The sequence below is a fragment of the Egretta garzetta genome, unplaced genomic scaffold (genome assembly GCF_000687185.1).
Source record: "Egretta garzetta isolate BGI_Z169 unplaced genomic scaffold, ASM68718v1 scaffold404, whole genome shotgun sequence".
NCBI classification, from domain to species: domain Eukaryota; kingdom Metazoa; phylum Chordata; class Aves; order Pelecaniformes; family Ardeidae; genus Egretta; species Egretta garzetta.
Window position 1 is genome coordinate 1,586,018 of NW_009259323.1, and position 11,700 is coordinate 1,597,717.

Sequence of the window (11,700 nt, forward strand, 5' to 3'; positions counted from 1 at the left end):
GCATGTCTCTGCAGCTAAGGCATTCAGAGCACTGGCACAGAAGGAGCTTTGCTTTGAGCAGGGAGAGGAACAAGCCCTGCAGTCCTTACTGGGGTTGGCCTACACGTAAACATCCCTCTGGGGAAAGTCCTCACCTGCCAGTCTAGGATCTCCGGCTTCCCACTGAAAAGATTGTGGCAGTAATGGCAGTTGAGATGGATCCCACCTTCTGGACTGGTTCGCTGCAGGAGACAGAGACAGCTCATGGAGGGAGAGGCACACAGAGGGCAGCGAGCACCTGCTTTGTACTGCTACCACCTCCTGCCTCCTCCACCGTTCACAGCAGTCCATCTGCACTTGCACAGTCAGTCCATCAGATCATGGCTCAAGCTCCTGGAGAGCAGATTCTTGAGCAATTTCACTTTGCTTCCGGTGTACTGCATCCGGTTCTTCTCAGGAAGGCAAGCTTTCAAGCTGCCACCCCTCTGGATATGAAAGCATTCAGAGACAGGGGCTCCACTACCTCTTCTGATAATTCCTCTAAAAGATCTTGAAGCACAGGTGCCTGGTTTCTATTTTCAAGGTAATGCAACTTCAGAATTCAAGCAGCCATTCTCATCCCACCTTCCTCTGCTAGATTAAACAGCCATTTAGCACTTGACGTCTTGTCCACAAGGATATATTTACTAATAAAGTCATCTTCCTAGTTACCTCAGATAAGGTGCTCTGTGAGTGCCTCAGTACATGCATTTTCCAAGACCAAACGTAATTTTTCTTTTTCCACCATATTTCCAATTTTTCTTCAACATTGAAAATAAAATGGACATCAGATGAACATCCTTCCTATCTGTGCAACATTGTAGGTAGCTCTTTTGCTCCCTAGTTCCCAAACTTTAACTCCCTGTTCCTCTGCTTGTACTTGCAATAACTTAATTAATCCCTCCCTCTGTGACTGTAAACCAAGACGCTCATACTGTAAACCCAGAGCCTTTTCAAAATCCTTACTTTCCCAGGACTCACATCCCCACATTACTTGACTAAGGCTGATACAGAATCTTGCACTGAACTGTGTTTAAGCACACGTTAGGAGGAACCAATCTTGTCAAGCAATCCAGGTGCTTTGCTTTCTATGACTGCCCTGACCTCAGCATGAGTTAACACTTCACCAGTTTTTGTTTCATCTGCAAAATTTTATAACGCTTACTTTGACTTTATTGCCAGATGACTGATGAAGATGTTGAACTCCTTGGGCTTAATACTGATCCCCAAGAAGCCATCTTGAAACACTCTTTACAGTGTTTTTTCTTTGACAAGTGTTCCAAGATCTGCCAGCAAGACAGTTCCTAATCCAGGTTATGCATGGGTTTACTCATACTTTACAATGCTGATTTTACATGGCAATACTTCAAGCTAGATGAAGTCCCTGGGGACTGGAAAAAGGGAAACATTGTACCCATTTTTAAAGCGTAGAAAGGAGGACCCTAGGAACTACCAACCTGGCAGCCTCACCTCTGTGTCTAGGAAGACCATGGAACAGATCCTCCTAGAAGCTATGTTAAGGCACATGGAGGACAGGGAGGTGATTCGAGACAGCCAGCATGGCTTCACCAAGGGCAGGTCTTGCCTGACCAACGTGATGGCCTTCTATGATGGACTGACTACATCAGTGGACAAGGGACAAGCTACAGATGTCATCTATCTGGACTTTTGTAAGGCCTTTGACATGGTCCCCTATTAACATCCTTCTCTCTAAATTGAAGAGAGAGGGATTCGATGAATGGACTGTTCAGCAGATGAGTAACTGGATGGATGGTCACATCCAGAGAGTAGTGGTCAACAGCTCAATGTCCAGATGGAGATCAGCGACAAGTGGTGTCCCTCAGGGGTCCATATTGGAACCAGTACTGTTTAATATCGTCATCAATGACAGAGTGTGGGATCGAGTGCACCCTCAGCAAGTTTGCAGATGACACCAAGCTGAGTGGTGTGGTTAACACACCTGAGGAACCTGGACAAGCACGAGAAGCTGGCCCATGTGAACCTCATGAGGTTCAGCAAGGCCAAGTGCAAGGTCCTTCATCCAGGTCGGGGCAACCCCCGGTATCAATACAGGCTGGGGGATGAAGGGATCGAGAGTAGCCCTGCCGAGAGGGACTTGGGGGTACTGATGGATGAAAAGCTGGACATGAACCGGCAATGCATGCTCACAGCCCAGAAAGCCAACCATATCCTGGGCTGCATAACAAGAAGCATGGCCAACAGGTCGAGGGAGGGGATTCTGCCCCTCTACTCTGCTCTGGTGAGAGCCCACCTGCAGTACTGCATCCAGCTCTGGAGTCCTCAGCACAGAAAAGACATGGACCCGTTGGAGCAGGTCCAGAGGAGGGCCACAAAGATGATCAGAGGGATGGAACACCTCTCCTTTGAGGAAAGGCTGAGAGAGTTAGGGTTGTTCAGCCTGGAGAAGGGAAGGCTCTGAGGAGACCTTATCATGGCCTTTCAGTACTTAAAGGGAGCCTATAGGAAAGACGGGGACAAACTTTTTAGTAGAGCCTGTTATGATAGTACAAGGGGTAATGGTTTCAAACTAAAAGAGGGTAGATTTACACTTCTTCTTTAGGAAGAAATTGTTTACAATGAGGGTGGTGAAACACTGGAACAGGTTGCCCAGAGAAGTGGTACATGCCCCATCCCTGGAAACATTCAAGGTTAGGTTGGCTGGGACTCTGAGCAACCTGATCGAGTTGAAGATGTCTACAGTCAAGGCCAGGTTGGACGGGGTTCTGAGCAACCCTGAGCTCACTGCAGGGGGGTTTGACTAGATGACCTTTGAAGGTCCCTTGCAACCCAAACTATACTATGATTCAAGTCTTATGAAGTCTACAACTGTAAAAACTCTACAGCTACCCTACCAACACCATTTGTGATCTCAGTGAAGGATTACATCAAGGATTTATTAAAAAAACCCCACAAAACCAAAAACCAAACCAAAAAACAACACTCAAAAAAACCCCAACACAAAAACCACAAGAAAAAAGAAACCCCAAACCCAAATGCTGCAATTGCCAGTAACTAACTCTCTACCTCTGGATTCTCTAATTTTTCTCAGTTGCCCAAGACATGCCCTGGCCTAAGCTTCCCAGGTCTTCCTGGCTGTTGCTTTTTTCTTCGACAACTGTTGACAACAATTCCAGTTGCCTTTGAATACCACAAACATTTCACATATACTGAAACTTAACATCAGAAGATTAAAAACCACCAGTCAAGCCTCTGAGGATTATTAAACATGACGTATCCAGGCCTCTTGTTGTAAATTTTTAGACAACACATCCTAGAACACTTATGTCCCTTGGTGACGCCTGGCTCAGAGGGCAGCTCTGCCCCTTTCTGCCCCACTGTGCTTTGCTAGCTTACTTGTGCTTTTGCTTGTGCCCTCATAAGGCCACTACATCCCAAACCACTCATGCAGCACAGTTCTGTACTGCACTCCCACTGGGCATAACCTGATATACAGGATTATAGCCCGTCTTATCCCAACGGAGGAAGGGGGAGATAGGGCCAGGACTGAGTTATTGGCAACTACAGTCACTGCAACTCTTGTGCTCCAACAGAGACTTTCTTATGGACACTCCCTGAGGAGCCTGAGGAAGATGGAGCCTCTGCTAAGTGTGAAAGGAGGCATGAGCTCTATGGCCCAGCCCAGCATGAATGATATTTCAGTACCTGGAATTTGGTCCAGCAGCTGGGGCTGCAGAACTGGTAGACAACCCGGTCTGTCTTGTTGTAATAGCAGGGTTCAGATAAACTCTTTCTGCAGAAGCTGCAGGGTCTAGGGGGACCTGATGAAACAGATAGGAATTGGTGAGGGCAGAAGCACTGGATGTGGGACTGGATTCTGAGGATGGCATGCAAGCTACTCACTCATCCTCAGTCTGTCAAGCTATTATCAAAAAGCAAGGGACAAGAACACCAGGAAACTAAGAGCACCAGATTCTGCTAGGACAGAAATGTTAAACACGGATGGAGAGCAGAGTGGTTCAAGGAAGTGACCCTGGCTCTACAGGAATTTGGACAAAACAGGCTGCAATACTTGCACCAGAGACCATACCCATTCCTGGACACCCTGGTACTCTGTGTAATGGAAAGGGCAATGCCAGCACAGTAGGGCACTACAACTGCTTCCTGTGTTCTCAAGGACAGCAATGTACACTACCCCTCAGTATTAAGACGTCTACATGCTGCAAAGGTTCCTCCCGCTGCAAAGGTTCCTCCCTCTCCATACCTCCTTCCACTTGTCTCACTGGACTCCTCCCTAGGCAAGCAACATGCCTTCCTTCCAGTATCACAAGCAACACATAGTACCATGGAAGGAGTTAAGAGTGGAGAGGTGACTGATTCCCTGTATGTAGGTGCTCTTACCAACCAAGCCTGACTGCTTCACTTTGTGGGAGGTAGTGCAGCAAATGGAGCAGAACAGGCCCATCTTGCCACTGCGATCCACATTGGGCAGCATGTCGAAGTTCTTGCACAACGTCTTGCACCACATGCATGGGTAGACCCGAGTGTTCTTCTGCAAACAGAGCAGAACAGAGCTGCCAGGGAGACCATCACAGCTGGCGAGGTCCAACCCTCATGTCCCACCCCGCTACTGTATCCACCACAGGGCAGCTCTCCTGCAGGAAACATCTCATGCCAGAGCCAGGCTCATAGTCTGCAGGTTCAGGTGGTGGTAGCAAAAAAGGCTGCCTTTGGTACCTCACCTTCTCATTTCAAGGGTACCCTGGCAGGAATACAGAGCTCAGGAATACCATCAAGACAGTTAAGTGAAGCCTGCTCAGGCCACAGAGGAACATATCCAGCCAAGCTTTGGGGAGACATCCAAAATAAGCCAGCCCATGCTAACTGTATACACCAGTATTGCTGCACAGTCCAGTTTATTGAGTGCCTGACCCATGCTTGGGTCCAAGATAGGCCCCATGCAGAATAAATAAATTCTGTTTGCCTGCTTCAAAGTTTCTCCACAGCAATCTCATAAATGTTTTATCAGCAACAAAAGGCCAAGGGGATTCAAGTCACCTGCTATTGCATAAAGTGCCCTGTGACACACCAAACAAAGGAGCTGTGTGCCCACAAAGACCCCCCCTTGCCAGAAAGCTGACTCCACACACCTTCTTGTAACTGTTGAGACAGGCAGAGTTGCAAAAGCGTTTTTGCTGGCCTTCATGGAAGAGGTACTCCAGGGGCAAGCCCTTGTTGTAGATGTAAAGTCCACAGTTGTCACAGCAGTTGGTTTTCAGCCCCTTGGTGGCCCGGAACTTGGTGAAGCAGGCGTCGCTGCAGATGCGGTGAACCACATTCCCATTGCTGACCTCATGCTGGATCTGCAGAGACATCATTGCTGTCACTCTCCCAAACCACCATGAGCCTGCTTCTGACGTGTGGGTACCACTACTGCCACAGCCCTTGGGATAACAGGCTGTTACACTAAAACTCAGGCAAGTGTCATACTGGAAACTGGTGTGGACTCAGGCTGGCTTCCCTCGCCAACAATCAGTGGAGCAATTGGGAGAGCAGAGTCACAGGAAGCAATAAGCTTCAGGGCAGGGAAAAGCAGAAGCCTTATTTCTTCTGCTGGAATAAGGGCTGGTTCACAGTAACGAGGAAGGACTGGGGAGAGAGCCCAAGCCAGCTCAGGGGCTGAGGCCTCACACCACAGAGAACATGGCAAACGCTCTGTGATGTTCCTAGGCAGGGCTAAGTACTGCAGGTCACAAGCACCTCATCCAGGACATGGGAAGGACAAGGGATTTGTTTACCTCGCCAGGTTTGTGGCAGACACTACAGCGGCTGGTGTCTGAAGCATCTGCGGACTGAGGTGCTGGTCTGTGCTGCTGGGCCTCGTAGAGGGAGAGGCAGACAGAGGTGCAGAACTCATGGAAAGAGCCGCCTGAACCGATCTGGGCAACCACAGAGTCCTTGGTGTTCCAGATCTCCCTGGGGATCAGGAGGGGATGTGTTAGTGCAGGGACACACCAGTCCTGCCACGAAGGGACAGAATGGCACACTGCAATGCACGGGACTTCCTGGTGTCCCAAAGGGTGGCAAGAACTGTTGCACAGCAGCTTCTGTCCCACCCCAGAGGGGTGGTGCCTAAAGATGGAGGATGCAGGAGGTTGTTTTGAGAGGAGGCTGGGACATGGTGCACTGAGCCTGGGGACAGGCAGGGAAAGACAATGTGAAGGGGGTGTAGGGGAGATGCAGTGTGTGAAGGAAGACATGGGGCAGCAGCTGGCAGGGGGCAGGAGTGATGTGGGTGAATGGGAAGCATGAGGGTCACAGGGATGGGAGCATTGAGGAAAGGGGAACAAATACACACTTTTTACAGAAGGTGCATATCTTCTTTCCAGGTGGTTTTTTTGAGAAGGTGGTGAGACAGGAGCTGGAGCAGAAGAGCTGAGGGAGCCCTTTACGCTGGTAGGCAGTTTGGCCCTTCTGCAGTGGGGTCCGGCAGTTGGCACAAGTCATCTTGGTGACAGTAGAGCGGGCAGCTCGCTGAGCCATCTGAGTGCGTAAAGACATGCGAGTTGAGCGCCGGGTACGAAAAGGAACAAAATCCTCATCGTTGGGATCATCCACCATTGCATCAGAGTCTTCATCAGAGACTGGAACTGCAAAGCAGCACAGAAAGATGCACAGAAATCCCTCATTAGGAACTGAGACAGAAACCTCTGCCATGACACATGCTGGGGCTTTCTGGGATCTCCTTTCTGGAGTCCCTCTACATGCTTTGTACCTGTCTGGGTGGGATAATAAAGTGACCCTTAAGAGATATTCTGTTGGAATTGAAGATGAGTGAGGAGGTATTTAAGCAAACTGCATTTAAGTATAATTCCTCTCTAGGAGGTAATGATTTGCCAAGGTTGAGCAGAAGCCCAAAGCATGAACATTTACAGCAGAAAACCCTCCGAGAGCTGGTAGACCTTGAAGGGAACAAGTTGGATCACCAGCCTCCAGCACAGGCAGGCAATGAAGGAGTAACACACAAATACTAGGGAATGGCAGGGTGACACTCAATATCTCAAAGAACAGACTTCACATACTTCTGCAGGCAAATCCCCAAAATGCAATCTTCCTTCAGACAGCCTGCTGCCACAGAGACAAAGGAAGAAAGTTCCTTGCTGAGGAGATGGAAGATGGATTTCTGGGAACAACCCCAGAGACTCATCCTATTACTTGGTGCTTGGTGTCCACGCACTACTATAAGAATACGATAACCTTCCCTTCAACCTAAGTGCCCTGACAAAGCAAGGCAAGTGCCCCAGGATGAAGACTCACAGGGTGAAGGGACCTGTCCTGTGTAAGAGGACAGTCTGCACAGAAGCTCCAGAGTTCCCACCTTACTCACACCATGAACCCCCGCCCACAACAGGCCTAGGCCCTGCTCTCTGGCTGAAAATAGGCATTGGCCAGCCCTAGTTACTCACTGCTCTCAGAGGAGTTCACAGTTTCAGGCCTGGCAGTTTCTGATCTTCTGGCTCGTTCACTTCTTTTCTGCTCCTAGAAGACATTCAGAAAATACTTCGGCTAATTGTCTGCTAGGACAACCATGGATAAATATCCCAGATCGTGGAGTTTCAACTTCTAGGATTTGCTTTCCCAATAACTAGGCTAAAATGGATAAAATTCCATGGATACCTGACCAGAGTTGGCAAGATGGGGGAGAGGTGGGAAGTAGGCTTATGAGAATGACATTCCAGCTGGGGGTAGCAGGGACACACTGAAGCCACATTACAGCACAGTGGCAAGGCACAGGGATCACTCCGTCACAGGATACATGCAAACTCCTTCCCAGAAGGGTGACGAGACAGTCAGTGTCCCTCATGGAGTTTGACAACAGCCACCCTCTGTGCTCCTGTTGCATACATACTTGACTGCATTCTCCTCACCTTCTCAGTTGGCAGCTCACTTCCCTTCCCAGACAGGCTTTCTCCTGGAACAGAAGCACAGAAGAAGCTTGCATCTAACATGTTGCTTTTCTCCCACGGATGAGGACAGGTGTTCTTCAAATGCAGCCACCCTTTGGGTCAGTCTGCACATGAAGCCTCAGACAGTCCTGGCTAACAAGAACAGTTCTGGTGGTGATCAGACACAGCAAAGCTCCCAAACCCACCACCTGTAGTTAGAGATCCAAAGACAGTTTGTGAGGAGTCCTGTAAGGGGGACACCTCACTGTATGGGGGGAGGCATGCTGGGCAGTTGCCTCCAACTGCTTCTGACCAAGACTGAGCATCTGAAGATGGCCAGCCTGGGTGGAGAGACTTTGCCTACTGGAAACACCTTCTCCTGATGACCCTCAGTTCCAGCAAAGACTCCAGTGCTGAAGAGTGCGAGCTAAGCTGATGTGTAGCTGCAGCTTTGTCAGGGAAGCTCCTAGCTGACACAAGCATTGAAAATCAAAGTTAAAGCTATGAAAGCCAGAGCAAGAGCTTGTGTGCACCACGGGAGCAGCTTCCAGAGCATTATTCCCTGTAAGCAAGATGCTTTCTCCAAATCTAGCCCATCAGTAGCATTGACAATTTCCATAGCAGGGGACAATGGGAAAAGCTGGAGTGCAAAACAGATTCCAGCTTCAGCAACGTGCAGCAGGATAACTTCCTGAACAAAAGGAAGCCAAGTTCTGCAGAGATAACAACCTACCTGCTGGTGGTGAGGCTTCCTGTGCTTTCAGTATGCTACTTTCTTTAAGCGAGTTGTTCCCATTATCAACCCCTTCCTCTGCCTGGTTTTCCTCCATGGGCTCAGGGGCCAAAGCTGCAGTACTGTTGTCCTGGCTCAGTTCCACCTCTGCTTCCCCTGCCAGCCCTTCCCTCCGCATGGGTGAGCTTTTCCTTGGTACCTTCAACCTTGTCTTCTTTGTCTGTTTAAGATTGAGTTGAGGGGGGGGCATTGGCAGACTTGAGGATTGTGCTGTGATTTCTTCCACGGCTGGGGCACTGCTGAGGTCCCTGGAGTCAGGAATGGGCTGTTGGGGTGATTCAGGGGTGTTGTCATCAGACAATGCAGATATAGCAGCAGCACCATCTTCCTTTAGGTCCCCAGAATCATTTTTTGGTGCATCTTCCCCTTCTTTCCATGTTTCTGGAACAAGGGCTTCTCTAGAGAGGGCAGAGGAGTCCACCAGTCCATCCTCCACATCCTGGGAAGGATGTGCCTTATACAGCCCATCCAGACCCTCTGATTTATCTAGCTCCATCAAGTCAGCAGTTTTATCCAAGTCATCTAAGACATCAGGTTTCTCCAGCATATCTAAGACACTAGGTTTATCTAGAACGAGGTCGTTTGATTTGTTTAGTTCAGACGGGCTGTCTGCTTTCACTAGAAGGTCCAAATCCCCATCTGCAGTCATCTGCTTGGATTGATCCCAGTCAGGGGGCTGAAGAACTGAAACTTCCTGGGTAGAAGCTGTTTGGGAGCCCAGGAGATCTTCCCCAAACTCCATGTCAGCAGGGAGATCACCAATAAGTGGTTTGTCAGGCAAGGACAGGGGGTCCAAGGATCCTGAAAATTCACTGGAATCCATTTAGAAGATGGCAACTGGAAATGAGAGAGAGACTTGCAAGTTAATGACAAGTAGTCTCACACAGTGCATGAATTGTCCACTCTTCTGAACACTGCTGGAGTAAAACAAGGCCCAGCAATACTGCTAGCCATAACCAGGATACCAGCAAGTCAATCACATCTACCTGTGAGGTTACAAAACTCTAAAGCCAAACAGCAGCAGTGGGATGCAGCAGTTTGGTACAGTATATCTAAAAGCACAATAACATTTTCTATTTCACAGTGGCAGATAAGCTCTGTTTCCATAATCACAAACAGAAAACTACAGAAGATGCAGTCTTCAGAGATGCTCAGCAAGTTTCACCACTAAAGACTTTGGTGATTCTGTTCACTTTCTTTAGTTACAGAGAAGACAAAGCTCTTAGAATAAGCCAATTCCAGAGCAATACAGGATGGCTGTAGGGTGGCTGTCAGAAAGAGGAACAAAGTGAAAAAGAAATAAAGACATCTGAAAGAAAGGTCCTAAGGATTTGAAGCAGGTGAGAACCCTCCCAAGATGATAAAAACATTTCTTCTGCTGCTCAGAATACAAACAATGCCTCCTTCTCAAAGATGTCCCACACCCAGATTTCCAGACAGACAGGAGACCTTACAACAACAAGCAGCAGAAAGGTCAAGCCACCCAGATGAACAAGTAAAGTTTATTTATAGGTATACCTAACAGGACTGACATATTCCTCAAGTTCACCTTCAGACACTTTGCACAAGTCTGCAATGAACCACAGAGGTGATACTCCTACAGTATTTGCCGCTTTCAGACAGCCTACTCTTTGCTTGGTAGAAATAGACCCTGGGAACAATTTTGGAACATAAGAAATCCATTTGGGCATTCCCTCCCAGAGGATAATGCAAGTAACAACTAATCTATGAACTTGCCATGCTACTTATATACTCTAAAAATAGACCCAAACCACCTGGTTTCAACAGTGTATACCTTAACATTGCTTTCAAGCTTTGGGTGCAAGAGCATTATGATGCAAGACAAGATTCTGACAAACTTAATGGCAATAACATTGACTAACAAAACAGTCTTAAAGAGAACAAGCATTCTGCAGATTAAGTCAACTCCAGACTATCGGTATGTGGTTGGGACAGATATGCAGACCTTTCTGCAGACCCAAGAGCCACAGTAAGACCATTCACTTGCATGTTCTGGTTGGAAGCACAGCGCTTGCCCTGTGTGTTCGAGGTCCTGTCCACTTTCATCAGTTCTGTCTGAACCACCCTGGCAGAACAGCTCATGTTCTGGCAAACAACCCAAAACAACTTCTTAGGATTTGCAAAGCTAAGGACTGCTGCAGTCAGTCAAATGAAAGGACCATGTATTCAAATATCCTGTTGCTATTCATACCAAGAATGGATAACTGGGGAGAGTATAAGAAACATAACTAACAGAACATTCCTCTTCAGCACATCCTCCGATCAAGGAGCAAGCAACTGCTGAAGAACTGCTTAGCTTGAGTTGCACTCAGACTGTCACTGTTAAGAGCCTGTACTGGGCAAATCCTCTATGAATCTGCCTAATCCCCCTTTGAACCAATTTATACTTTGGGCCTCCAAAAATTCCAGTCGCAATACATTCTGCAGCCTAACATTTAGTTTTAAAAATTATTTTCCTTTTGTTTATTTTAAACCTGCTGCAGCATAGCTCTGTGACAAGGCAATACAGAGCAGATGAGTGCTGACTTTTGATGTATTTATAAGAACCTGGAAAAGCTGATGGAGTTTGGATTGAGGCTGGACCCAAAGAGGTGATGCTGACAAGCAGTTTGAGTGGGAAGGCAAGGAATGTCCCTGCCCATCACTGCAATTCTGTCTCCCTGACAATTAAGTTTTTACAGTGGCTTTCAACCGCCAGATGATGAGGATGAAGAGGGCAGCCCTCAGAACAGGACAGAATGATGCTTTCCAGCTCCATGGGTTGCTCTGAAGTCAAACTCAATCTGAGGAAATTAGAGCTGCCCAGCTGCAGGAGGGTAAGAAATGCTACTTCTGTTTGCCCCAGGCATTCAGATTCATCTGAGCTTTCTGCTGAGCTTCACAGTGAGTTAAGCTGCCAACTGAATGTGTGTTTTACCTCTAGTAAAGTTTCTTCTCACTTTC

At 48.0% G+C, this 11,700-nt stretch overlaps 1 protein-coding gene across 1 annotated transcript in view; it reads right to left on the reverse strand.

Annotated features, from left to right (window-relative positions):
- ZMYM3 (zinc finger MYM-type containing 3) overlaps window positions 1-9,571 on the reverse strand; it is a 24,375-nt gene extending 14,804 nt beyond the window's left edge. Inside the window, 9 exon segments of the mRNA XM_035892115.1 lie at window positions 135-221; window positions 3,703-3,818; window positions 4,399-4,549; window positions 5,148-5,360; window positions 5,796-5,973; window positions 6,356-6,647; window positions 7,464-7,536; window positions 7,926-7,969; window positions 8,677-9,571. Of these exon segments, the coding sequence (XP_035748008.1) occupies window positions 135-221; window positions 3,703-3,818; window positions 4,399-4,549; window positions 5,148-5,360; window positions 5,796-5,973; window positions 6,356-6,647; window positions 7,464-7,536; window positions 7,926-7,969; window positions 8,677-9,559 (2,037 nt within the window). The 5' untranslated portion in view covers window positions 9,560-9,571.
- Between the last annotated feature and the right edge of the window lie 2,129 nt (window positions 9,572-11,700).